Source organism: Panthera tigris, chromosome B3, assembly GCF_018350195.1.
Source record: "Panthera tigris isolate Pti1 chromosome B3, P.tigris_Pti1_mat1.1, whole genome shotgun sequence".
NCBI lineage: Eukaryota > Metazoa > Chordata > Mammalia > Carnivora > Felidae > Panthera > Panthera tigris.
In genome coordinates this window covers 60277908-60305722 of record NC_056665.1, presented here as the reverse complement: position 1 = coordinate 60305722, position 27815 = coordinate 60277908, and the positions used below count along the sequence as shown (strand labels likewise).

At 49.0% G+C, this 27815-nt stretch overlaps 2 protein-coding genes across 10 annotated transcripts in view; one reads left to right on the top strand and one right to left on the bottom strand.

Annotated features, from left to right (window-relative positions):
* STARD9 (StAR related lipid transfer domain containing 9) overlaps window positions 1–12632 on the top strand; it is a 141182-nt gene extending 128550 nt beyond the window's left edge. For all 7 annotated transcript variants that reach the window (XM_042989046.1, XM_042989047.1, XM_007081721.3 and 4 more), the window contains 7 exons: window positions 9685–9802; window positions 9993–10114; window positions 10369–10433; window positions 10601–10803; window positions 11039–11118; window positions 11308–11466; window positions 12023–12632. In XM_042989046.1, the coding sequence (XP_042844980.1) occupies window positions 9685–9802; window positions 9993–10114; window positions 10369–10433; window positions 10601–10803; window positions 11039–11118; window positions 11308–11466; window positions 12023–12124 (849 nt within the window). In that variant the 3' untranslated portion in view covers window positions 12125–12632. The remainder of the gene's footprint in view (window positions 1–9684; window positions 9803–9992; window positions 10115–10368; window positions 10434–10600; window positions 10804–11038; window positions 11119–11307; window positions 11467–12022) is intronic.
* A 2530-nt stretch (window positions 12633–15162) lies between these two features.
* On the bottom strand, window positions 15163–27541 carry CDAN1 (codanin 1). Of its 3 annotated transcripts, none has more exons than XM_042989063.1 (28): window positions 27444–27541; window positions 26726–27216; window positions 26285–26491; window positions 25916–26085; window positions 25670–25783; window positions 25509–25587; window positions 24983–25103; window positions 24716–24825; window positions 24161–24250; window positions 23446–23521; window positions 22711–22916; window positions 22284–22404; window positions 22002–22148; window positions 21725–21891; window positions 21283–21370; window positions 20940–21029; window positions 20698–20752; window positions 20355–20488; window positions 20170–20273; window positions 19762–19920; window positions 19325–19388; window positions 19053–19131; window positions 18745–18893; window positions 17494–17601; window positions 17314–17377; window positions 16965–17146; window positions 16603–16710; window positions 15163–15982 (listed from the first exon to the last, which is right to left on the bottom strand). In XM_042989063.1, exons 1-28 carry the CDS (start codon window positions 27531–27533, stop codon window positions 15857–15859), a joined length of 3699 nt encoding a protein of 1232 aa, XP_042844997.1. In that variant the 5' UTR covers window positions 27534–27541; the 3' UTR covers window positions 15163–15856. The 3 variants fall into 3 exon arrangements, with proteins under 3 accessions (XP_042844997.1, XP_042844998.1, XP_042844999.1); XM_042989064.1 differs by having other exon boundaries at window positions 26285–26488; XM_042989065.1 differs by lacking the exons at window positions 15163–15982; window positions 16603–16710; window positions 16965–17146; window positions 17314–17377 and having other exon boundaries at window positions 17514–17601; window positions 18792–18893.
* Between the last annotated feature and the right edge of the window lie 274 nt (window positions 27542–27815).

Here is a 27815-nt window from a genome sequence, read left to right as displayed (position 1 = left end):
TGCATATTAAAAATTTTTTTTTCTTTTTTAATGTATTTTTTCTGTATTTTAATTTTTAAAATTCTATTTATTTTGTTATATGCGTATTTTTTTCTTTTTCCCTTTTTTTAGATTTTATTTTTAAGTAATCTGTACAACCCCAGGATCAAGTGTCGCATACTCTTCTGACTGAGCCAGCCAGGCGCCCCCATGTTTTTTCTTTTTTTTAAATCTCTCCCTCTCTCTCTCTCTCTCTCTCTCTCTTTTTTTTTTTTTTTTTTTTTTTTTACAATGTGTGTATCTCTCTAAAGCACATGAATGGCAGCAAAAGTGACCTGCTTTGTCACTTTTCTTCCTTAAGAATGTCTTTTGGACACCATTGCGCACCACCAAATCTGCGGCTGACTTATTCTTTTTAACAGCTGAATACTTAGTGTTTCTTTTTTCTCTTTTATTGTATGGTTTTAAATGTGATGTTTTGCATAGGTAATCTTTTCCTATGGTAGAAAAGACAAAAACTTATATATACCTATCTCTAAAGGTAACTAGGGAAGTACCCGCCCCTAGCAGCCGACAAGCCAGTCCTTCTCCCTTGCCGCCCCCAAAGAAATAGCACTGTTGTGTCGGGGGAGCCCTCCTAGAGTATCTTAATGCTCATGGAATAAAGCATATCATGCCACTTCAGGGTATCTTGGAGCTCTTTCTACATGACTGTATAGAGAACTTGCTTTGTCTCTTTTTTTTTCTCACTGCTACGTAGCATTCCATTATAAAGATCCAGTGTAATTTATGTAACCAGTCCTTCAGCTGGGGTTGATTTCAGTCTTTTGATGTTGTAAACAGTGCTACAGTAAATAACTGTGTGTATGCATCATCTCCTAAACCTACAAATATATCCATGAGGTAAATACCCAGAAGAGTATGTGCATTTGAGATCTTAATATTGACAAATGTTACCTCATAGATATACACAGTTTCTGCAACAGGTTATCAAATGTTTAAATTTTTGCTGGGCCATCTGTTCGTATCCTTTGCTCATTTCTCTATGTTATTGTTACTAGTTTCTGGAGTTCTTTAGCAAGCTAGCCCTTTGCCTAATAGGAATTAATGATATTTATCCCAGTTCTTTGTTCTCTTTTGACTTTGCTTATTGTGTTTGGGGCTATTCAGAAAATTTATCAGTTCTCCTCTTAAGTGTCTATGTTCTGATCATAATTAGAAACATGTTCTTCATTCCAAAGTTGTATAAAGAACTTCTGTGGTTTCTTCTGGAAATTGTATAGTTTTATTTTTCATATTTAAATCTTTTTTCATTTTTAAAAATTTTGTAAATTTTTAAATATTTTAATTTCATTTTTGAGAGAGACAGAGTATGAATGGGGGAGGGGCAAAGAGAGAGGGAGACACAGAATCCGAAGCAGGCTCCAGGCCCTGAGCTGTCAGCACATAGTCCAACGGAAAGCTCGAACCCATGAACCATGAGATCATGACCTGAGCTGAAGTCATATACTCATTGATTGAGCCACCCAGGTGCCCCTAAATCTTCTTTTAATTTAATTTTTATTTTAGAGAGAGCAAGCAGGGGAGAGAGAGGAAGAGCAAGAGAATCTTAAGCAGGCTTCACGCTCAGCTCAGCACAGAGCCCGAGGAGGGGAATTGATCCCATGACCCTGGGATCATGACCTGAGCCGAAATCGAGAGTCAGACGCTCAACTGACGAGGCATCCAGGCTCCCCGCCCCTCCTATTTAAATCTTTGATTCATTTTGAATATATAAGGTATGGATCCAACTTTATTCTTTCCAGATGGCTGTTGAGCTGTCTCTTTAACATTTGATTGTTCCTCTAGACAGCTTGCCTGTGCTTCGCCAGTTTAGGATGTCAACTTTTTTTTTTAAGTTTATTTATTTATTTTGAGAGAGAGAGAGCATAAGCAGGGGAGGGGCAGAGAGAAAAGGGGAGAGAGAATCCCATGCTGGCTCCATGCTGTCAACACAGAGCCCGACACAGGGCTCAATCTCACTATCATGAGATCATTATCTGAGATGATATCAAGAGTTGGATGCTTAACCGACTGAGCCACATATGCGCCCCGAAAAGTTCTTTATAAAGGGGCTATTTTGAAGATTATGATTCTGACTTTGGAAGAACAACACTGATTGGCAGTGGAAGGAATCACATGTAAAATTCTTTGCATAAAAATTTATTGACTTAAGAAAAAAAGTTTTTGTATGGGCATACATTTTCCTGTCTTTTGAGTATATACCTAGGAGTTGGGTTGATGGGTCCATAGATGGGTGAAACTGTGTTTGACCATTTGAACAATCGGCAAACTATTTTTCACAGAGGCTACACTACTCTAAAGCCCCACCAGCAGTGTGTGAGCACTGAATTTCCCCCCATGTTGACCAGCATCTTTCTTTATTATAGTTGTCCTAGTGGATGTGACATGGTACCTCACTGTGGTTTTGATTTGCATTATCCTAATGGTTTTGAGCATCTTTTCATGTGTTTACTCTAGCTATTTATATGTTTTCTTCAGATAGATGTCTTTTCAGACCTTTTGTCCATTTTATAATTGGATTATCTTTTTATTAAGTTTAATAATTTTTTTATATATTGTACAAGTTCTTTATCAGTTATATATCTGGTTTGTAACAATTGTGTCCCATTCTTTGTATTGTCTTTATACTTTTTTGGTGATGTCCTTTGAAGCACAAATGTTTTGATGCTGTTTGTTTTATCTATTTTTTCCTTTTATTGCTTACACTCTTGGTTTCATATCTAAGAAATTTTTGCCTAATCCCCGGTCACAAAGATTATGCCTATATAGGCAAACATACCTCCTATTATTGTGCTTTGCTTTATTATGCTTTGCAGGTAATGCATTTTTTTACAAATTGAAGGTTTGGGCTGTGTAAGGCAAGTCTGTCCGCCATGTTTCCAACAGCATTTGCTCACTTTATGTCTCTGTGTCCCATTTTGGTAATTCTTGAAATATTTCCAACTTTTTAATTAATATATTTGTTATGACCCGTGATCAATGATTATGACTCAAATAATGGTTACAATATAAATCTCAAATAATGGTTAGCATTTTTTATCAATAAAGTATTTTTTTAAAGTTTATTTATTTTGAGAGACCATGAGCAGGGGCGGAGCAGAGAGAGAGGGGGAGAGAGAGAATCCCAACCAGGTCTGTGCTGTCAGTGCAGAGCCCAACAAGGGGCTCGATCTCACGACCATGAGATCATGACCTGAGCCGATATCAAGAGTTGGATGCTTAAGTGAGCCACTCAGGCACTCCAGCAATAAAGTACTTTTAATTAAGTTATATGCATTGTTTATTATTATTATTATTAATTTTAGAGAGCACAGGCAGGGGAGAGGGGTAGACGGAGAGAAAGAATCTTTTTTTTAAACATTTTTAAAAAATGTTTATTTTTGAGAGAGAAAGAGACAGAGTGTGAGCAGGGGAGGGGCAGAGAGAGAGGGAGAGAGAATCTTAAGCAGGCTCCAGGCTGTGTGCTGTCAGCACAAAGCCCGATATAGGGCTTGAACTCACAGACTGTGAGATTATGACCTGAGCTCAAGTTGGATGCTTAACTGACTGAGCCACCCAGGCACCCCGAGCAAGGGAGAATCTTAGGCAGGCTCCACTGTCAGCATGGAGCCTGATCCATCCCACAATTCTGGGATTGTGTACCCAAGCCAAAATCAAGAGTCAGAGGCTCAACTGACTGAGCCACCCAGGTGCCATATGTATTGGGGGTTTTTTAAGATGTAAAGATAGCACACTCAGTAGATTATAATATAGTGTAAACATAACTTTTATATGCACTGGGAAACAAAACAATAATCTGACTCACTTTATTCCAGTGATCTGGAACCAAACCCACAGTATCTCCAAGGTGTGTCTGTATTTTCTTTTAATAGTTGTATGCTGGGGCGCCTGGGTGGCTCAGTCGGTTAAGTGGCCGACTTTGGCTCAGGTCATGGTTTCGCGGTCCGTGGGTTCGAGCCCCGTGTCAGACTCTGTGCTGACAGCTCAGAGCCTGGAGCCTGTTTCAGATTCTGTGTCTCCCTCTCTCTGACCCTCCCCCGTTCATGCTCTGTCTCAAAAGTAAACGTTAAAAAATTTTTTTTTTAATAAAAAAATAAAATAGTTGTATGCTTTTAGTTCCTAGGTGTAGGTCTTTGATCCATTTTGAGTTAATGTTTGTATTTAGTGAGACAAAATTAGGAGTTGAATTTTGTTCTTTTGCATGTGAATATCCACTTGTCCCACCACCATTTGTTAGTAACTATTATTTCTCCCCCATTGAATTGTCTTGGTGCCCTTGTCAAAGATGAATTGACCATAGATGTATGGATTTATTTCTGGACTCTGAATTTATGCCATTGAATTATATGTCCGTCCTTATGTCAGTACCACTATTTTGATTACTGTAGCTTTGTAGTAAGTTTTGAAATCAGGAGGTGTCCAACTTTATTCTTTTGCAAGATTGTTTTGGCTATTCTGAGTCCCTTGAATTTCCATGTGAATTTAGGGATGAGCTTATCAATTTCTGCAAAGAAGTCAGGTGGGATTTGGATTTGGATTTCATTGAATGTTTGTGTCATTTTGGGGTGTATTAAACATCTTAATAGTAATGTCTTTTGATCCATGAATGTGAAGTATCTTTCCATTTATTCAGGTCTTCTTTGTTTTCAACACTGTTTTGTAGTTTTCAGAGTATAAATTTTGAATTTGTTTTATTCAATTTATTAAATATTTTATTCCTCTGATGCTATTATAAATGGAATTGTTAATTTCATTTTCAGTTTGTTAATTGCTACTCTGTTTATTTTTGTGTACTGATCTTGTTTCTTGTACCCTTGCTGAGTTGATTTTTTTATTAGCTCTAATAGTTCTTTAGTAGCTTCCTTAGGACATTCTGTATACAAGATCATATCATCTGCCCCTGTTGTTTTCTTGTTTATTTTATTTTATTTTATTTTTATATATATATATATTTTTTTTTAATTTTTTTTAACGTTTATTTATTTTTGAGACAGAGAGAGACAGAGCATGAACGGGGGAGGGTGAGAAAGAGGGAGACACAGAATCAGAAACAGGCTCCAGGCTCTGAGCTGTCAGCACACAGCCCGACGTGGGGCTCAAACTCACGGACTGCGAGATCATGACCTGAGCCGAAGTCGGCCACTCAACCGACTGAGCCACCCAGGTGCCCCTGTTGTTTTCTTGTTTAATTGCCCTGGGTAAAATCTCCAGTTCAATGTTAATAGAAGTGCTATGAAAGCACACATTCTTGTTACTGATCTTAGTACTAAACCACTCAGCCTTTTACCATTAAGGATGATGTTGACTTGTGGACAATTGTTATCAAGTTGAGGAAATTTCTTTCCAGTCTTAGTTTGTTGAGTGAGTTTTTATCATAAAAGGGTATTAAATTTAGTCAAATATTTTTTTTGTAACTATTGAGATGATTGTGTGGATTTTTTCTTTTATTAATATGGTGTATTACATGATTGATTTTTGTATATTGAACTAATCTTGTGTTCCTAGGATAAATCCCAGGAATGGTGTATACTTGGTCATGATGTATATAACTCTTTCTGTGTTGCTAGATTCACCTTCCTAATATTTTGTTGGGGGTTTGTGTGTTGATATGCATAAGGGAAATTGATCTGTAGTTTACGTGTGGTTTCTTTGGTTTTCAGGGACTTATAGAATGATTTATGAACTATTCTCTCCTCTTCTGTTTTTGGAAAGAATTTGTGAAGTATTGGGTGTCAATTCTTTAAATGTTTGGTAGATTTGAAGCTAATGAAACTATCTGGTCTTGAAATTTTCTTTGTGGGAATTGTTTTGATTACTAATTCAATATCTTGTTAAATGTCTGTTCAGATATTCTATTCTTTTTTTTCCTTTTTTCAAATTTTTTATTAAATTTTTTTTTCTAGTGTTTATTTTTGAGAGAGAGAGAACGAGCGGGGAAGGGGCATAGAGAGATGGAGACACAGAATCTGAAGCAGGCTCCAGGCTCTGAGCTGTCAGCACAAAGCCCAACGTGGGGTTCGAACTCATGAGCCATGAGATCATGACCTGAGCCGAAGTCGGACACTCAACCGACTGAGCCACACAGGTGCCCCTCAAATTTTTATTTAAACTCCAGTTAGCTAACATATAGTGTCATATTGTTTTCAGAATCTATTTCTTCTTGAGTCAGTTTTGGTAGTTTTTGTCTTTCTAGGAATTTGTTCATCTATCTAATTTGTTGGTGTATAGATATTACACCAACTCATTTATTTTTTATTTTTTTACTGATGTAAATATTTAAAGTTAAAATTTTCCACCTGAATGGTACTTTAGTTATATCCCATAACTTACATTTTTTATCTATTTTTTATAGTAATTTTGCATTTTCAGTTTGTATTTCTTTCTTAATCCAGTTCTTATGAGTTCTTAAGAACTTTTTGGTAGAAAGCCTCCTGTGTTTCCTGATTTTATTATTAATTTTTAGTTTGCTACGTGTTGATTATGAAAGATTCCAGAGAAGAATGATTTCTACTTTTTTAAGTTTATTAAGGTTTTTTCGTTATCAGTATTCCCATGGACATCAACTTATTTATTTAATTTATTTAATTTATTCTTTTGAGAGAGAGAGAGAGAGAACACACATGAGTAAGCAGGGGAAGGGCAGAGCAAGAGGGAGAGAGAGAATCCCAAACAGTCCCCACACTTAGAGCCTGACATGGGGCTCAATCTCATAACCATGAGATCGTGACCTGATTTGAAATCAAGGAGTCAGATGCTCAACTGACTGAGCCACCTAGGCATACCTTCCCATGGACATCTAAAAATTTTTTGTTGTTTTATCATTATGTGGTCTGTTTGTTCTCTGCTGTGAGGGTAAATATGTGTCTTTTTTGTCTGATAATCTGGAAGCCTTTAAAAAATTCTTTCCATGATCACTTTTATATCTTCAAATAGTCTTTATTACTTGATTTAGCAGTGTTGTTACCTTTATAAAACATTAGGAAATCAATGTATTCTACCCTTTTTTTTCCCTTTACTTTTTGTCAGAGTATTTCTACATTGTGTATAATGTTTCCATTCATAGAGTTGTTCTTAGGCTAGATTAAATGGACTCTTCTCACTTCTAGTAATTTTCCAGGCATTTTTATTCCTCCCTAGTGATTCGTCCCCTCATAATTTCTTCCAGAAAGACTCACGGGCCCTTTCTCTTTGGTCCCTGAGTTTGTATTTGAAATTGTTTATCGCTTTTATGCTTAAATGACAGAACATCTCTTGGTTGCATTCCTACGAATGAGATTGGTAGGTCAAAGGATATGTACATTTTTAAATTTAAAATATGTGGTAGATGTTTCCAAAGTATACCAGTTTACACTCTTAAATAATACTTGACCACTCTGCTTAACAGAGCGTTGCCAAGGGTTTTTCCTTCAGTCTTTGGCAGTGTGGTGGGCATAAAATACGCATTTGCAGTTCTCCTCATGTGTCTAAGATCGAGCGTGTTTTCAGATTCTTAAAAGTTCTGTGTCCTTTTGCTCCATGACAGTGTACTGTATCCACTTCTCGAGTGGGTTGTTAGTCTTTTTGGTTTTAGAGGCCCTTTTATATTAAGAAAATTATCCTTCTGTTTCATTTGAGATACCAGTGTTTTTTCCTAGTTGTTTTTATTTTGTTTGTTTTTTTTTATTACTACCTGGAAATGTTACTTTTTAAAGTTTTTAAAATTTATTTTGAGAGAGAGAGAGAGAGAGAGAGAGAGCGAGCATGAACAAGGGAAGGGCATAGAGAGGGGAGAGAGAATCCCAAGCAGGCTTCGTACTGTCAGAGCAGAGCCTGATGTGGGGCTCAAACTCACCAACTGCAAGACCACGACCTGAGCTGAAATCAGGAGTTGGATGCTCAACTGACTGAGCCACCCAGGCGCTCCTGGAAAATGTTAATTTTGTGTTGCCTGGTGTTTACCAATGTTTTCTTCATGGCTTCTGAATTTTATGCCCTGTTTAGGAAGTCATATCCCCACTATAATTTTTTTAACTTATTTTTTTCTTATAGTAATAATAAATTCTTTATTCCATGTATTTTTGAGCCACAAAGCATGAAGAGTTTATATTGGCATGATGTATGAAATGGGTCTCTGATCCATTTTTTTCACATGGTAGCTAGTTGTGTCATCAGTACTTATTGATTAAACCATGGATATTTACTTTTAGGAGTCATCAGTGTAGCAGGGGGAGCAGATGGAATCACTTAGGAGTATATAATGAGTGAGAAAAGAGGGCCTGGGCCTAAGTCCTGAAAGAATCCCAGAATGTCGATTTTTGTTTGAGGAGTCTGAGCCAACACAGGAGAAGGAGCACTGCAGGGAGAGGTGCCAAGAGCCTGGGGAGTCAGGAAGTGATTAGGAAGGGAGAGGCTGGCTGAGTGGAAGCTCACGGAAAGGTTCAATAAGGTGGGGACTGGAGTTGGTGATCAGCTCCAAGCACATGGATGTCACAGGGACCTAGTGACTGCTGTTGGGTGGAGTAGTGAGGCAAATGTTAGTTCAAGCAGGTTCAGAAGGGAGTGAGAGGTGGGAGATGGCGAATGGTGACCGTTGTTTCAAGAAGCACGTGTGTGAAGGGTGGGAGAGCAAGGACCCCTCTGAGGAAATTTTTTAAAGGTGGGAGAAATATTTACATGCTTGAGTGCTTGTAGGAAGGATCCAACGAAGAGGGTGAGGCAGAGGCAACAGTGAAGGAGGAGATGATCAGTAGTGGAAAGTTCCCAAGAAGATGGCACAAGACTTCAATCTGAGACAGAGACACCTGCTTAAAGTACAAGAGACTATATGTTGCAGCAGAGGAATGGAGACAAGGATGGAGATAGAACTGTCTGTGTTCACCTCTTCTTGTCTTTAGCCATAGGTTAAAAACTGATGATAGAGGTGGGATGGACAGTGCCTGTCAGGTCTGGTAGAGATCAAGGTCATGTCACTGAGTTGCCGGCTGAAGTAAAGGTGGGAGGACCGTATTGCAGATCCAGAGATCATCCCTTCTGGTTCCAAATTAGGACCTTTGGCTTACTTGCTGTATGGGGTTGGGGAGGTGAGGCTCGGAGAAGTTGGGGCCTAGGGTCAAGCTTTTCACAGTCCGTTGCTTTTCCTCCCCCTCCCTCCTTCCACTTGGGCTCCAGCCATGGCCTCATTCGTGTTGCCACATGGTAGAGCCCCCAAACCCACTGAGGCTCCATACCAGGTCCTCTGAGGCTCTGTTCATTTTGATCCCTTTTGGAGCTCTCCTACAAGCAGTCTTTGATCCTGTGGCTTGAACCATAAGGAGAGATTGTCCAGGGACTGGTTTCTATTGCTCTTGGCTTCTTGGGGACATCCAACCTCCTGTAATCCCAATGGGGAAGATATTTTTTTTTTTTTTTTAAAGCAAGCTTCATGCACAGTACAGCACCCAGCACGGGGCTTGAATTTAAAACTGTGAGCTCAAGACCTGAGCTGAGATTGAGTTGGACACCTAGCTGTCTGAGCCACCCAGGCTCCATGGGGAAGATTTTTTTGATAGAGCCTCTACATTGGAAACTTGGGATAGTTCAGAGGCAGAGGAGATAATTCTACACAGGCTTTCTGGTGCTCTGCTTTATCTTTCTTTGCTCTGGTCCTAAACATCTTTTCTGCAGGGGGATGCACACTTGCCTGATTCCAGTGACTCCTGGATAGGGGATGTTCGGGGACATTCTGCAGTGAGGAACAGTCAACTGAGTCTGGCTGGATCCACCTGGAAGAGCTTAGCTTACGGTGAGTGGTGGGGGTGAGGGCATGCAGCTATCTGCCCGATTTGGGGACTTTGGGGGCGGAGGTCCTCTAGATCCTTAGGGAGTCATTAGCCCGAGGTTATCAGCCCCGAGTCACTGTCCCTCAGGAGGCTGTTGCTGCTCTGAGGCCTCGATGCTCATGCTGTCTCACGACCTCTGCCTGTTCACTGCAGGCCGCAAAACTTCCCTGGGCAGCTGCTGCTGCTGTCCGTCCAGCCTGTCCAGCCTGGGGGCCTACCTGTCCTCCTCCTATCAGGATTTGGCCAAGCACATCGTGGACATCTCTATTGCTGACGTGAGGAGCGATTCTGCTTGTCCCCGTGGTTCCTTTACCAGCCCTCCGCCGGGTGGGGAGAGGGAGGGAGGGAAAGGAGGGAAAGAGCAGGGCAGATGAGGGCCAACTTCTTTTAGATGAGGGTAGGGCTTCTTTGGTGGCTCTCCATCTCGACAGAAAGGGAATTCAGCAAACACTGGCCCTCGTGACTGACTAACCCAGGGGTCTGCTTTGTACCGTGCCCGCTCACTTGGGTGTGATCCCTGTGTCTGCAGGTAATGGCTGCTTGCTCAGGTAACCTGCACAACCTCTTCAGCTGCCAGCCAGCAGCTGGCTGGAAGTAAGTTCCTTCTAGTGTCTTGTCCTAACCTGTTGTCCTGCTTGTCCTCTTTCCTCCTTTACCTTCTCTGTCCCGGCTCCCTTGAGTCCCTCCCCTGAGCTGCCCCTCTATGACCCAGGAGCCCAGTTCTCACCTCTTCTTCCTCTTCCCCACCCTCGTGTCCCCAGCCATCAGGGTGAGGAGCAGGAGGTGCATCTTTACTACAAGATGTTTTCTTCTACTCGGCATGGCTTCCTGGGGGCAGGCGTGGTTTCCCAGCCACTGTCTCATGTGTGGGCAGCTGTGAGTGACCCCACCCTGTGGCCGCTCTACCACAAGCCCATCCAGACAGCGAGGCTGCATCAGCGGGTGACCAACAGCATCAACCTTGGTGAGCCCAGGGAGGGCTTCCCATGGGTCCGGGCCAGGGGCCAGGGGCAGCAAGGGTTGGAGGTGGTCCTCTTGGGAGGCCAGGTGCTCACACGACCTCCACCGGGTGGCTCAGGCTAGGTCTGCCTGTCAGGTTGCAGAACGACAGGATATTGGTGGGCGCTCTTGAGCTGGGAAGGATTTAGGACTAGGTCTGTCCATGCACCTCCTGACTCTCCCCATTCCTGACCCCCCAGTGTACTTGGTGTGCAGTACTGCCCTGTGTGCCCTGAAGCAGCCGCGGGATTTCTGTTGTGTCTGCGTGGAAGCTAAAGAGGTGCCTGCCTCGCTGGTGGTAAAGATGTGGGAGGAAGTTGGGCTGGAGTGCTGTTGAGAGGCAGTCACTGTGGGCCTCAGGTCCTGCAGGGAAAGGAGGGTGCGGTGGGCAGGGATGAGGATGACATGAAGCCTGTCTGGCCGCACTGGAGCCTGTCCTGGTTTGATCCACTTCACTCCCTGTCCCCAGGGGCACCTGTCTGTCATGGCGGCTCAGTCTGTTTATGATACATCCATGCCGAGACCCAGCAGAGACATGGTCCGAGGGGAGATCCTGCCCAGTGCCTGGATCCTACAGCCTCTCACCGTGGAAGGAAGGGACATCACTAGAGTCATCTACTTGGCCCAGGTGATCCTTCCTGTGTGGCTGGCTGCACAGAACGCCTCGGTGTGACCCCACCACCCCGCGGGAGTTTTCTCTTCAGCTGCTCAACACCCTTCAGTGCCCAGGCCCTGTGTCCCCAGAGCTGGAGACTCAGGCTTCCTGGGCCACAGTGCGGGGAGTCAGTGGGGAATCGAGGACGGAGGAGGGGGACAGAGTAGGTCAGTCTCCTCTGACTGAAGTTGCTGTTACCAAAGAGTTCGGTGGCCTTTAGACCCTCTGTTGCTGAGTCCTTGGGAGATAGTCACGGTGAGGGAGGAGCAGCAGCCTCAGCAGAGCAGAATGAGCAGGACCCATTCTGTTCATTCTCCACTCCCAGTTCCCCAACGTGACCTTTGTCACCGGGAGGTGAAGCCCATGCCTAGATCTGAACAGCAGAGCCCAGGGGCCTATAAACTCCGGGACCGCAGAGGAGCTTTTTGCATCGCAACAGCCTGGGTGACTACCTGGGGCTGACGTGTGGCCTGGCGTGTTCTCCCCGTCTGTACACACCTTTAACCCTTCCCTCTCTGCTTTATTTCAGGTAGAACTTGGTGCGCCGGGCTTCCCCCCTCAGCTCCTAAGCTCCTTCATCAAACAGCAGCCACTGGTTATAGCCAGACTGGCTTCCTTCCTTGGGAGTTAGCATCTTACTGTCAAGATGGTGCTGCAGAGACGCAGGTGCAGGATGTGCCAGTGATGCCAGGTGGCTCTTGTCATTCTCTGTACAGGATGCAAGGACAGGCGAGGCTCCTGGTTGTGGCTGACCAGGCTGACCAGCACTCAGACCTGAGTTGCCAGCAAAGTCCCGTCAGTACTTGGGTCACAGCTGGTGCCTCTGCAGAGCCAGGGGACCTGAGTTCCTGGCCCCAGGTGGCCAGCATCAGTGAAGCTCAACTCACCTTTTTGGATTCCTCAACCTCTCTTTCCTCTCCGGGACATCGTGGCAGGCCGCTTGAAGACCAGGACTGGGAGTAGCCAGCAGAGCCAGGAGAGGGCAGTACTCTGGCCCAGCCCTCAGCCAGGGAGGGAAGCAAGCAGCCATTGACCGGGACTGTTCAGAATCCGTCTCCAGCATTCAGCTCCACTGCGGACTGCAGTATCGGAAAGTGCCAAACCAGAAAAACGGTTTAAAAAAACAACTGCACAAACCATTCGGAATCGTTTCTCCTTGCATTTTTACAAAATGCTTTATTATTAATTTTTACTTTTTCCTCTTCGTTTCCTTCACAGGAGAGGACATTTGGGTCTTTGCCTCAGTCAGGAGTATTGAGCAATGCTCAGTCTTGGAGCAGTCACTCCAGAGCTCAGGAGAATGGGAAAGACCACTGTAGAAGCAGGTTGGACAGATTTGAGGCCAAGGAGGGGAACCTAGCCCTTTGAGGAGGGAGGGGGGTGGGCAGCCCAATGTTGGCTGCTGACAGGGCAAGAGGAATTTCAAAGAGCTGAAAAGTTGTTTATTGAAGACTGGAGAGAAGATATGAGAACTCTTAGAGGAGGTAAGTGATTCATTAGGAGGAAATTCAGTTCTGTTCCTTCCCTCACTCAGAGCCTTGCTGCCAGCCTTCAGTGGTCCCCTGAGCGTCCGTGCTGCTGTGGTCAGACGTGCTATTCTAGGAGGGGACGGGGAATGGGCTCGGTTTTCTTGTACCTTAGCCTGCCTAAACTTGAGCTTCGAGTATTCAGTACGATTACGTGGAAGTGGTAGGGTGGGAGAGATTCCCAGCTTCCATTCTGGTGCCCACAATCTTTGGCGGAAGAGGATGACCATATGGGGGATTGAAAAGGTCAGTTTCTGTACAGTATAGCACAGAGATTTATTGTTTCTCAAAGTGTTTGCAGGATTGTTTTTCTTTTACCTCAGATTGTTACTCATATATGATTGGTTGAAGACTTTTTAAATTGCTTTTAAATGTATTTTTCTGGCTAAATTTTTGGTATATTTAACACCCTATTTATGTACTCCCATCTCTTTTCATATAAATCTCTTAAGTCCATTGACTGAAAAAGAACACTTGCAAATTAAAGGTCCATGGTGTCCTTTCATTTAGTGAAGACTGTGGTGTCCCTTGAGCTCAGAATTTAGTCTGGGGATTACGATGGCAGCAACAGCTCACGGCCCGGTTTCAAGCTATACAGTTCACACACATGTACTGACTTCTTTCCATGAGCTCAGCACGACTTTGTGTGTGAACAGCCCTGTCAGTTACCTAACTACAGCCAGCTGTAGCCAGATATGAACATGAGCGGATTCCAGATCAGTTACTGCCACACACCAGTGACCATGATCCCCTGGAAGGAAGCTCTTTAACAACAGGTGAGTACTTCTGGGCTTCTGAAGCAGAGCTGGCAATGGGAAGCTGAACATACGCGTCCCCAGAGGCGATCCCAATCCCCTTCCTACAATAGCCACACACCAGGCCTGAGTCAGCAAGCTAAGGAATATTAACTGAGGCTGATTCTGTACTAAAGATAATCCAGGGACCCAGCTCCAAATGATCATGAGGAAGTCAAATTTTGGCTTGGATAGGTGGCTTTCTGACTTCATCAGAATCCCCTGAAGAACTTGTTGCATCCCAGAGTTTGAGATGCGGTAGTCCTGGAGTGGGGCCAACGTATTTGTTCTATGTCTGGGAAGTCCTGAGGCTGCTGGTCTGGGGACCAGCCACCCTTTGAAAACCAATGTTTGAGACAATTAGTAGAGAGCAGGTATGTAGAAAGGAACCTAATGAGTTCACTGTTTCACTGTAATTCTATCTTACTGCCTAGAGAATGGGCCTTTAAGGTTCAACACAGGCCACTGTGAAGTTTCCTGAGCTGGGCCCACGCTATATTGAATTGAGTGGGCATTAGCCCAGCATCCCTAGGGCTTCAGGCTTGCCTCCCAGCTCCGCCTACCTGTCCCACCTACAGAGAGCTGGGTCCTCTGAAGTGGCAGCTTCTTACCTCAGGGCTCACCTTCAGAGAGCAGTGCTCTCGTTAAGCCACATGGGTGCAGAAAGATAAAACATTTCTTGGCTCCCAGGCATTCAGAACTTCCTGAATTTAGTATAAATGGATTTATAGGACAAATCCTATAGATTAGTGTGAAATGGATTTAAAGGACAAAATAAAGGCCTTTGAAGATAAAAAGATTATGGAACAAAAGGTTCAGCTGCAGAAACTTGTAAAAGGAGCAGCTGGGAGGAGCTGAGGGATGGAAGTGGCTTTTTAGGTGCTGAGGGACCTTTCTGTGCTGAGGGCTGTCAGGACTTCCCACCAGCTTTCCTCAGGTGACAGACACAGCAGGCCCCTTCGGCCTTGGGTCGGCCTCTTTGACAGCTATGTGCTTTTCCCCCAGGAACTACACACGGACGCACAGATAGAATTTTGCGAGACACTTCAGGAGGGTTCCCTGAGTACCCTCTCCTTCCTCCAACACAGCCCGAATCTGTGTGCACTGCCAATGTAGAAAAGCAATGAATTTTATAGGAGTGAACTTCATGCACGTTATCAAGGTAGCGCTTTTTAGTCCAAACTTAGAGACACACAGAACGCTTTTGTTCTGAGCCAAATGCAACACCCCCAGCCCTAACCAGCACAAGGGTTGCTCTGCCCTGTCAGTGCCCACCTTCAAGCCCACCTGAGACTACAGCCTTCTCAAGGGAAGAGCCAGGTGAAAATAACTAGACATGAAGCCCTTGATAAAGAAAACGGTTTATTTTAAAAAGCTCTAATGTTCTGCCCTGTGTGTAGCCCCTGTATGGAGTTACGGTTGAGAGTTAGTACCTGCACAGGGCTGAAGGCAGAGAAGGTGCAGGGTAAAAGCTGGGCTTCTGGCAGGTCAGCCCCACCTCACGTACTGTGCATTTTTAAGGAGATGGCAGGCAGCCTAGCTCCTGGTGGTAAGAAAACGTCCACTCCCCAAGATTCATGTTTTAACTTTACTCACGAGTTAAGCAGAAGCCACTTGCCTCTGTCATGATTTCCAAACCAAAGAGTTTTAAGGGATGCTGGGGTAGCAGCAAATAGGGCTCGAGTCCTGTGTCGTCAAGCCCACACACGTCATTTAATAATCCAAATAATAAATGCCAACTCTTCTGCTCCAGGACTGGAGTCTGTCTCTAGGCTTTCCCATCACAATCCTGAATCTGGTGAACCCTCCTCCTTCCTCTAGGACGCGGGCAGTGAGCCTGCAGTCAGCGTCAGTGGGATGCCGGCAGCCACACGCTTCCTTCGCATGTGAGCAGGAAGCCTGACTTACAGACTTAGCTGCTCCCGCGTCAGCAAGGGTCAGCGGTGAGCACTCCGAGGGGGGCACGGGGCCTCTTCCTGAGGCACAGTCCGGCCGGGCTCCAGGGTTCTGGTCAGACACCTGAGGCAGGGCCACTCCCCAGCCCTAGCTCTGGGCCAGCACAGTCCCCCGGTTTGTTTGCACCAGCTCACAAGCTCTTAGCTGGGGTTCTGGCATGTGAGGCTCAGCTAGAAATGGGTTGAACAGTGTTGCTAATTCTTCAGAGAAGTCCTGGAATAAGCAGAAAGAGGACAGAGAAGGCTGACACATAATTCTGGATGGTACATCCTTTCTATAAAACTCAATCCCCAATATCTAGCCCTTGCTAACCAACGAGTAGACAACCTTATTTTTTCCCAACGGCCTTCTACACTGAAATGGACATGACACCTTTTCCCATTAGTCCTCTGGGGATGCTCCAGTTCCAGCAGGGAGAGGGGAATCTGACAGGAGGCGCAGAATCATCTAGTGAGTACTTACCACCAACAGATTTCATCCTGACAAACCCTAGGAGGTATACACTATTCTGCCCTAGATTACGATAACATTCAGTACCAGCTGAGATTCAAATCTAGGTTATTCTAATTTAAAAAACCCATACTCACCTTGCCACGCTGCTTTCCAACTACCTGCCCTCCATCTTCCTTCCTCCGCTGGCACCCTCTTTCATACAGTAGCTACTCAAATGTGAAAAAGGCACTCGAGAACAGCCACACCATTTCAGGGTGGTCCTGAAGATACCTGATAAAGTCCACTGAGCTTTGGGAAGATCCTAAGAATTCCTGGGCCCCACCGCTGGCCCCATTTCAGGAGAAAAGGGACAGATGGATGAGGAGATGAGGACTCCTTACCTTTGGCCACTGGGCATCATGGAGGCTGCCCAGGCAGGCCTCTATCTCTGTCCGTCCCATCAGCCCTTTCTCTACCAGCTCCCGGAGCAAGAACAGCAGCAGGTCCCACTGCAACACACATGGAGAGCGTCAGTGGGGTAGGTTGACACAGCGACCCTGACTGATCCAAAGGACAGAGCTGCTGAGGAGGAGGAGGAGATCTGCAGCCCATGTGAGCGTATTAGAGGAAACGAACACAGCGCCAGAAAAGGTGGAGTAAAGGAAACACACACACAGCAACTGGGGTGAGGGTAGGGGGGTGTCAGAACAGGAGTGCAGGGGGCTAAAGAGCCCACTTGCCCACCTCCACCGCTCTAGCTCACCTCCCTTGGCCGAGTGTCTGCCAGAAGCCCCAGGTTTCTTGGGCTCAGCAGCAGCTGCAGTGGAACCGGCACCTGAAAGTCATCCTTCCACAGGGAAAGCAGCATGTGCAGGAGCCTGTGAGCCTGTCCTCTCTCCAGCCGGTGCTGCACTGGGGGCCCGAGGACAGGGATCTGGTCTGCAACTTTGGGCAAAGAAAAAAGTCAAGCTTTGAGAAATGGAGGTAGGGTCACCTAGCTGGCCCCTGGGAGGTAGAAGAGAACAAAGCTCCATGTTCCTAATCTAGCTTGTACCAAAACCTGAGATCTGGGGGATGTGACAGAAGGGTGATGTAATGACAGAGAGCCATACCAAGGAGGGATGCTAACTCCACCGAGCACTTTGCCAGATGCTGCTCTGCAGGCGGGCACAGGAACTGTGGAGAAGAGGCTGGACGTTAGCGCTATCCTTACAGCAGCAGCCTTGAGCTGATGCAGCTCTGGTGACTAGCACTGGACAAGGACACAAGTACAGCGTCGTGTTAGGTCTCACCTGGCGGCACCGCAGTGTCTGGCCCAGCTGGCCCAGGAGCTGCTCCAGATGCTCCGGAGAGACTCCCTCCTCAGGGTCCCGGGGCCCCACAGCCAGAGCGAGCACATCCTGGAGAGAGCGGGGGTGGAAGCAGAGCGAGACTTCATACCTGGCTGGGACTGAGGAGGCCACCGAGAAGCCAGTGGAAAGAGGCAGAAGGAAAAGGAAGACCGAGTCCCCGGATGAAGCAGCCGGGCCAAGGTGCCTTAGACCTGGGACTTGGGCAGGACCGCACAGCTGGGAGAAGAAGCCAACCAAGTGGACAGCAACAGAGGGAACAGATGGAGCAGGTCAGCTGAGGGACAACATGCTGCCTTGAGAGCTCAAGAGATGTCACTCGTCTTGGGACAAAGCCACACCCAGCCACTTCCCAGAGAGCCTTATCCTGAAAGCATTTAGGAGAACCGTCTGGCTACATGTTATATTTTCTATCCCCCATGCTTCTGTTCATCTTCTTGGGAGAGTCCGGCTTCAGTACAGAAAACCACTTAGCCTTTTCTTCTCCCCACTATATACTCTCCATTTTTGTCATTCCTTCTTAGTCCCTAGTCCTAATCTTTGGCTCCACCAAACAGTAAATAGTTGAGGGTTTGCAGGCCTTAACATCTCTGCTGCTGTAGCACAAAAACAGCCCTAGACAATTCATCAGTGAACAAGTGTGGCTGTGTTCCAATAAAACTTGATTTATAGAAATCAGCAGCAGGCTGGCTGGATTTGGTCCATGGGCTGTTTGCTGAGCCCTACTCTAGACGGTATCTAAATTTTTACAATCAAGAGCAATGGTAGTTTATTCTTACTGCCTACAACTAAATAAGCATCACATCCCACATATAAGAACATTTCTGAAATCTTGTGCCAACACAGGTGATTGCCCCCTTCGAGGCTTTCCTACTACAGCAGACGTCCGCTCCCCCCAGACCCCCATCACCTCCCATGCAAGCAGTATGCAGCCCATCGGAAACTTTCATATCTGTTCTTTTCCCCTTTTGGGTGATTCAGGTACCGGAAGTTAGCGAAAAGCAATTAGGAAAACCGTTCAGTTCAGCTGTGCCCTACCTAATCCCGTTCAGTAACGAAGGACACCGAACTAGCTGCACAACACAGAAAGCGGCTACACAAAACACTGCAGCTGACGTGAGGAAGGAGGGAGACCAGGAAAAGAGCGGGGAGAAGGGAGAGGAGAGGGGCGCAGGGAGGAGGGGAGCTGTGTACTTTGATCTCGGAGATGAGGTGGGAGGGGAGGGGAGCGTGGTGCTCACAGGCTCGGGAGCAGCCCCTCCGCTCCCCCCGGGCAGCTGGTTCAGGACCCTGGGCTCGAAGCGTGCGACTCACTGCCGCCTTCACCTCCCTCCTGATCAGTGCTGCAGGTCAAAGGGAGAACAGAAGAGGGGTCACCACACCAACCCATGCCCATCACTGTTTCCAACTGGTTTATGTTCCTTCTCCCCCAGAGGCCTCCCACTTTCTGCCAGTCCACTTTCGAAGAACTTGGTCAGCCACTCCCCTGTCCTGGACCTTACCTGTGATGTTGGCTGACAACCAGGCACAGGCCTTCTCTGTCGCAAGCCCCACAGCAATGTTCTCTGCGCTGCTTAGAACCTGTGACCCAGAAGAACTGCAGCGTCAGGGGCCAGGGGAGGCTCAGGGATGAGAATGAACAACAGCTCAGGTGTCCCCAAGGCCGGGACCAACCCTCGGACCCATCCACCACCTTCATGCACACGTGACCCGCAGCACAACTCTCCCACCACCAAACAGCAGCCCGCGGGCTCCAGGCCTCCTCCCTACTTACAGCTGCCGGGGTCTCCTCGGGAAGCAGTGCCCGTACTGCCCCAGGGCTCTTCTTCTGACAGAACCTGAAAGGAGACAGAGTCCGTGATGGCTAGAGGTTTTGGCCTGGCTCACAGAAAGAAAGGCCAAGTGCACCAATCAGCTGAGCCAGGAGGGCTCTGCCTTGGGGAGAGGTGGGCAGGGGAGTAAGAGAAGCACTGTCAGCCCTGGGCCCACCCCTGATCCCTGACGCCGGGAGGAATGGGACACCCAACCCCCCATTCTTCCAACTCAACTTTGGACTTTGGGTCCTAAAGCCTAAGATATGTACCTACATAGGAAGTGAAAGAAAAAGGGGGTTTCAGAGAGGACGTGGAATAAAAAGAGATGAGTTTGTGAGAAAGAAAAAGTCAGGAAAATAAAAGCGGAGAGTGGGGATGAGGGTCTGGCGTCTCTTACTCCCGCCCCCGGCTCAGTGCCTGGGCCCCGTGGGGGCACAGCTGGGAACACAAGATCTCCAACAGCTGGGCTGGATCACCCCCTTCCTGTCCCTGCGTCACCAGCTGCTCCTGAAGAAGCGACTCAGCTTGGCGTACCAGATCTGCCACCAGTGTGGCCCTGCAGCGGGAACAGAAAAGCTTGAAGGTGGTTGAGGGAACTGAATCAGAAAGGGGCTGCAAATGCAAGGAAATCTGGTCAGAACTAACCTCAAATAATGTTAGCAGTTTTAGCCTCCCCACCACATCCTTCCCCTCAAGCTAACTTTCCTCAGATTGGCAATACAATGTTAAGAGTTGAGGGGGTAAATGGTAAGGGAATGAGCCCGGCACCTTCCACATCTGCCTTCCCAACCCCCTCAACCCTTACTTGATGTGTTTGACACAGTTAGAGCCGATTCTTTCAGCCACAAATTCTACAGTCCTGCGCAGGGAAGGCGGCTGGTTGTGGAAAAAGGCTTGGGCCAGCTGTGCCTATGGGGAGGAGGCAACGGCGCATGAAGAGTTTCCTCTCTCTTCTCCCCTGGATGTCCCCTGCCTCTGCCCTGCCCTTACCTGCAGCCCCTGGGTGGTCCGGGGAGGCTGGGCTCCAAGACCCGTGGTGGTGGTGGGAGTGATCTTCCTCACAAAGCCTCCACTCCGCCCACTGCTGCCGGACACCCACGAAGCGAGCAGTTTTCGGAGCTCTCCTGCGACAGGGAAGCCCAACTGCTTAGTTCCAGAACCACCCCTACCCTCCCAGGCATCTTGGGACTTTAAGTATTTGTGGAGTAAAGAGGCTGAGGCACCTGGGGAACGCCTAAGAAGAGAACAACATACTAGGGTGTTAGGCCCACGGGATGTCTTTTAGGTGCTCATGAAGGGACAGGCCAGGGACTGAGGACCCTGGGTGCCTCACCAATATAGGGGCAGCAGGTGTAGAGTAGGTGCTGGTCCACCACAGGCATGCCATCCTGGGGGAGAGAACAGGCCAAAGTTAGGCAGGCAGGCAGGCAGGCAGGCTTCTCTTCCTCCCCAGTGTGCCAGAAATGGGACAGTTGGGGAAGAGTTACAGAAGAGTTCAGTCTCTAGGATCTCCCAGACTGCCTGCCTCCTTTATTCCTGCCACTCCCACAGCTTTGGCCAGACCCCAACACTTACCAACCCATGCTCTGAAGTTACTGTATCCACCTCAAAAGTATCCAACTGACCCTCTTCCAGAAAGAACAGATCCTCAGGGACTGTGGGAATCTGACAAAAGATCAAAGCAGTGCAAACTCCAGTCAGCGCTTCAGAGATTCAACACACAGACCTTGTGGTTCCAGGGTTTGGCCACCAGATACAAAGCAACCTTGCTCTGAAACCATGGTAATTCCCATACCCCCTCTAAACCTTCATCTTCTGGCCGTGACCTTGTTCAGACTCAGACATTCTCCTACTCCCTGACTCCACCCACAGTGGATGCCTCCCTTCCCCAATCTGGATCTTCCTCCACTTGACCAACCTGGAAAAGCCAGCCCAGAACAGCAAGCAGCAGCAACTTGTTAAGGAAACACATCTCCCCCTCGCTTTCCTTTGACAAGACCAAGCTCCTAAACAGTACATTTGTATAAGGAAAGAAACAACGGAATAAAAAAAAGCTATCACTGGGAAGGTAATTCTCAAAAGCAGACCAAAAGGGGATGGCTGTCATACAGGTGACCCCATACAGATCTCCCCACCGCCCCTCACCAGATCTGTACTCCCTCTGAGCTCAGCCACAGGAGGAATAAAAAACAGCTAATAAAAGTGCAAAAAAGTGCCCACTTTCTGCCTCTCCCCTGAGGGTAGGTTATGGCTATGGTACCGCACAGGAAGCACAGGGCCGCTCAACCCTCTTCACTGACAGCAGCTTCAGCAGTGTTCTCCCATGCCCTTGGCTTAAGCCTCACCCTTTCTGGACTCACCGATGTAGGTGGAGCAGGAGAGTGAAGATGCTGCGGTAATAGTCCAGCAGTGGCACAATGTGGTCAGCGAGGGAGAGGAACTCCACCAGCCAGGGCACTGTGAGCACGGCTCGGCGGGCCCGCAGCCCCTGCTGCAACAGCGCCCGCACATCCAGGGCCGGGGGAACCTGGCGGGGCAGGGTTGGGTCAGGGGGCGGGGGGCTGGAGGTGGGGGACGCCCTCCATCTCCAGGGCTTGGCGGCCCCTCCCGGCCCTCCTTACCAGAGCCCCCATTCACCTGGCTCCTCAGGGCCAGAATGGAGTCCTGGAGCTCACGGGTGGGGGGTGGCTCAGGCCCCCGGTATGGCAGGAAAGCCACAAAGCCCAGGAATTTAGCCAGAAGCCTCAGGCTGAGCAGCACCATGGCAAACTGCCTCCGTTCACCCTGTAGGGATCAGGGAAGCAAGATGCCCTAAGCATAGGGCTTCAAGAGCAATTCTGAATCTGTTACCCAGTTCTTGAAAAGAGCCCTTCCCTCCTAGGTCAGAACCCTGTTCTCTCCCTCATTCTGCTTTCTAACCTGCCAGTCCACATCTGACTCCCCATCTTCGTCACTGGGCTCAGGCTGTGGCAGGGCAAGGCTGTTGAGCTCCCGGATCTTTAAACTCAGACTGTCCATGAGATGCTGATTAAACTGGAAGCTAGGAAGTGAAGAAAAAAAAAAAAAAAAGACACTGGCAGAGGCATAGACAGAATCGGAATAGAGAGAAAGTTCATGCAGAAAGCAAGGCACAGTGGGGCAGAGAGGGAAGGAGGCTGAGGTTACCAGTGTGGGTCAAAGAACAGGAAAGGAAATGGAGGCAGGAACTGTGAGCTAGAGGAGCCTGGCCATCACCGGTCCCACTCTGTTACATTCCAGGCAAAAGAGAGAGAACTGTTGCCCTTCTGGAAAGACAAACCCCTCCTGGCCTCAGCCCTATTCCCTGCACTTTGCAGGGGACCCTTACCTGCTGGCGCTCAGGATGAAGTCCCTGAAGAATCCTTGACAGCCCGGGAAGGTGGGGGGTGGACAGGGCCCCCCGCTGCTCTGAGGGGCCACAAGCCTCTCCTGTAGGCGCCGCAGCCGCCCCAGTTTGTCAGCTCCAAGCATACTTAACACATCCGGAGCTTCACCCAAGACCGTGCCTCCGGTGCCACTGGGACTCTGACACATCTGCGCGGCAGGAAGAGGAGAAAAAAAAAACAGTAAGTTTTTCTGGAAAGAAGGACTGAACAAAATAGGGTGGAAGTAATGAACATTTCTGGAATGCCAGCCTTGTATCAGGTGCCACAGGTTTGTTTTTCAAGGTTGGGATCACGCTATTTTATAGGTAAAGAGACTAACCTCACAAGGTTAGATGTTTGCCTCGGTCACTAGGGCCAGGATTTAAAATCGGGCCTGAGTCCTACGACAGGGCTCGCTCTACTATGGCACAGACCAAGGACAAGGGAGTAGTGAGGGCCTAAGGCTGGCAGGGTATGCTGGGTGTGTGAGGAGGCTAGGGAGGCCGTGGGTGCAGGGCACGTGATGGAGGGCTCTGGCTCCCCTCTGGCTACCTGCATCTCAGCCACCCCCCAAGGAGAACTCCTGTTCAAACTCCAGCCCAGGACCTGCATGTCTGTCTGCTCCATCCCACCATTACCTGGCTGCCTTTAATACCTACTGCCTCCTGTAGATTCATCTCTTCTGCTGGGGCTCTTACCTGGAGAAGTTGTTTCTGGAAAAGCCGAACGAAATGGCTGTGGCTGCAGGCTGCAGAGAGCTGACCCATCATGGCTCTGAGGCATAAGAGGCAGGAACAGAATGTGACGGAAGGAGGAAGGGGGCAGAAATCTGAGAGAACGAGCCAATCCTTGGGCCTTTCAGTCCTTACCCAGGGGCGTGAGCAGACCTCAGCCAGAGTTGGCCAGTGCAAAGATGTGGGAATAGGTCAGGGACACTCTCCTTAGCACCAAGATCCCTCAAGGCTACAGACACACTGAACCCACCAAGAGATAATACCATCCCTAATCTTCAGTCTATACTGGGCTCTAGTGAGTGTCATGACTCATGTGGAAGGTAGATCACTGGACAGGATATTCTTTCTGCATCTAGCTATGCAAAGTTATTGGAGCTGCTGAACTAGACAATGAAGAAAATGTTGGAAAGGGTCTAACCAGTGACTTGGGCCAAAACTCAAGCAACCTGGAAAACGGGCTTGGTATTCATCCAAGCATTCACACTCATATAACAAGTCTGAGTCATTCTGAGTGCAAGGAGCTGGCAATACAAATCCCTCTGAGTAGAGGCAGAGTTGCCAATAACTAGAGATTAAGGAGGACACAGAAGGTAGGAGCTATGGGCTATAAGTGGAGGAAGAGCCCTCCTCCAATCAACTACCAGAGCACCACTAAGGTGACCAGCGTGGGAGCACCTACCTGATCCTGCTGCCCAAGCCCTTCTCAAAATCCCAGCCAGGCTCCTCATGCCGATCTTCCCACTCTCGAAGCACCTCAAAAAACACATCCCTGACAGACACAAGAACGCCTGATCAATTGAGGCATAGCTGATCTCACTCCCAAGAGTGCTTTCTCTAGCTCCGAACCATCGAGGACAGGACTATCCACAGCCCCATTCCTTATCCTCTCCAAAGTTCTCTACATGCCGACAACATTGAAGACCCAGCAGCAGCACACAACATGCTTCACATAGTTCTGTACACAGGAAAAGCTGATCTGGTTCTCTCTTGTTTGAGGACCCTGTGACTAATGTCATATACCTGTGAGAAGGCTGCTGAGGTCAGAGGTTCAAGTCCATGGGCAGGAAAATGGAATGAAGGTGTGTAGCCATTATGATACTTGCAGAAAGGGTGCAGTGGTGCTAAACTACCACCTATTAGTGCCAAACTCCTAGTTTCTAGGAAAACAACATAGGCTGCCTATCCCAGAGAAATGCTGCCCCACTCCCTCCTGAAAGTTCCCTTTTCTTGTCACCTTTGTTTTTTAAAAGTATGAAAGGCTCGGTCACTGGAGAAGTTGGCACGATTGTCAGTTTCCGGCTGAAAGGAGACAGCTTGAGCAGACGGTGGCATCTCCAGAGAGACCTAAAATATGGCAGGGACATTAGGGACTGAAACCCTCACAGATCATGCTCAGAAAACCTCATCTCTGTATTCCTGCCCGGAGTTAGCCCGGTGTGTGCTGGGCTGCCTAAATTATGAGGCTGGGAAGGGTCAGGTGGAGGCCAGGAGAGTTCCCTACCTTGGCAACACTGCCCTCATAGGCAGCTCGGAGGCGGCCTTGCAGAGCTGGTGAAAAGCACAGCAGCCGCTCATTCTCAGCCAACAGTTTTAAGGTCCCTTTGTCCAAGTAGGAAAGAACCCTGCAGGGACAAAAGCACATATGACTGGGAACGGGACATGGACTGCAAACAGGAAGCTGACATCTGCACCCCACAGAGAACATTATCTGGAACATGGAGCAGGCATGTAAGGCAAAGTCACGGGCCAAGAATTTAAGATGATGGAGGCAAGGGGGAAGAAACGAAACCTTATGGAGCAGGGAAACATTAGACATAAACCCAAAGATCAGATGCCAAGACCACAGAGAGCAATTTGATTGTTATAGGAGTTAAATTCATAGCTTTAACCAATAACTACAGGCTCCATGTAGGAAAAGGCCCAAGGTTATTGCACCTGTGTTAAGCACAAGCATTTTACCTCAAGTGGCCAGAGACCCAAGCGAACATTGGGAATAAGGCTCAAATGCCAAAGCTGGGGAAACTCACTGAAACTGATGCTCCAAAACCTGTACTGCAAAGAAGACACAATCATGGACACTCTGGAACAGAGGGCTTTCCAGGGAATCTAGAAGGATAGTACCAAGCTGTCAGTTAAGAACTGTTCCATCTCCAGACCTCATTTCCCAAAAAGAGGCTCACTCACTGACCTAGTGCTCCCGGAATTGGTTCAAGGTCACTCTCCTTCGTGGCCACCATCCTCCGAGCAGTAAGGAGTTGAAGGACGAAGAAAAGCTCCAAGAAGAGGTTTGGTACCAGGTTCTCTGGATATAAAAGGAAGCCCCAGGGTGTCAGGCATCATTTGGAACCAAGGCTCAGTTCTGCTTGCCTTATCATTTCTCCTACACCAAAATTCCGCAGGCATCTCCACTCAAGCGCCCTTTGCTCTCAACTACCTGCGATGCATGAAGAGTAGATGAGGGCTATCAGCTCTAGGCGCTGGCGGGAAGACACTCTGGCAGGGTCAGCGGGCTCAGCTGTGAGGTTACCTGTCCGGCTGGGGAGGGGAGACCCCGATTCTGAGGTGGGACAGGCGGGAGTAGGTGACTGCTGCAGCTGCTTAGAGCTAGGGGGACAGAGAGATGTCATGAGAGGTTCCCCTGGCTTCCCCTCCACAGCCATACTCAGGTTTCTCCAGAGCAGACATCCACAGCCCAGGAAACAGACCCAGGGCTGCTCCCAGGGGCAAACCAATCTCAAGGGAAAAGGCCTGCAGATCCCCCACTGGGAGGAAGCTGACAACCCAGGGAGTGGCAAGATCATACCGCTCCTTCCTGAGCATCTCCCGTTCCTCTTGCAGACTTCTGCACCCTGGGGGAAGGCCATGGCCCCAAGGGCTAGTGTCCGGGACTGAGGGTTGGGAACTGGGGACACAGTTGATTGGGGGTGAGGTGAAGCAGGTCTTGGGCTTGGACAGTGACCGCTCTTCGCTCACCGGAGTTGGATTGATCCTGCGCGAAGGCTTCGTCCTGCTGAGTAGCCACAGGTTTTTCTCAAATTCGTTATCTTCAAACACCTCCCCCTCCACCACAACAGCGGGGGGGTGGGGGGGGCGCTTCGCAAAAGGCCCCTCACCACTGTGGTTAACTCACCCCCAACCCTCCGGGCATTCCCACGCTCAACTGCGGAGAGCCCAGCCCTGATTTACTGATTCCCCTAACACAGACTTCGTGCCACCCCAATCGTGGATGGGGCCTGATTCTCACCCTGCAGGGCCGGGGGGAACCGAGCCTACGGGAGGGAACTCCTCCAGGTTGCTGAGATTTGGCGGATCAGAGCGCGCGAGGCTGGGGCTGCCGGGGCTGCCAGATCCCCTGGGCCTCCGGCCTGCGGCCCAAGGCGAACTCTCTCCGCTGACCCCCTCCTCCAGGCCCCCGGGGCCGCGGCCTCCCCGCTCGCGACCCGGCCCCGGGCCCCGCCTCCTGCCCCCGCGGCGGGCCGAAGGGGCCTCGGCGGCGGCGGTGCTGGAAGGCTCCGTCGGAGGGAAGAGCTGGCTGCGCGCCCCGCGGCCGCCCCGCGGCGGGCCCCCGGGCCTCCCAGGCAGAGCTGCCGAGGAGCCCGGGGCCTTGGCGGGGGTTGGGGGGCCCTGCGGGAGGACGCGGCTGCTCTGCTCCCTCAGGAAGTTCAGCAGGAATGGCACGAATTCCTTCCGCAGTGGCCGGAGGGAGCTCAGCGCGGCCGCCTCCCCGGGGTCATCCTGAGGGAAAAGCGGGCGAGGGGCGAGAGGGTCAGCTGCCAGCCCGGCGCCACGAGCAGCCCGGACCGCAGGGCGCGCTGAGGCGGACGGCCCGGCAGCGGCCCCTAGTTGGAGCGCATTCGGCCCGGGCTGACAGCCAGGCACCCAAGAGAAAAGGGACCGGAGGGGTGGTATCTCACGCGGAAAGTAGACTCGGGCCAGGCCTGGGGGCGTGTCGGCGCTGTTACCTCCGAACTCTGGGCGCTGCGCGCGATCCACCTCACCGCGGCTGCGACCGACACCTCCTCTCGCAGCAGCGACTCCAAAACGGCCGCCATCCCGGTCGGGGCACTTGAACGCGATTGCGCAGGCGCCGACGCGCCACGGGCGGCCTGGGAGGGGCGGGGCCGGCGCGGAGGAGCGACCGTTGGGCCGCGGAGCGGAGGGGCGGGGCTGGGGGTGGGGCCGGGGCTTCCCCAGGTTGAGGTTCGGCTAAGGCCTTAGGTCAAGGCCGCGGCTGGCTCAGCGGCTCCCGGCAGCCAACAGTTGGCCCGCAAAGTGAGGCCGCACCGCGATGGGTGAGGTCCGGTCCCGGCTGCCCTGGCCCGAGGGGCGACCTG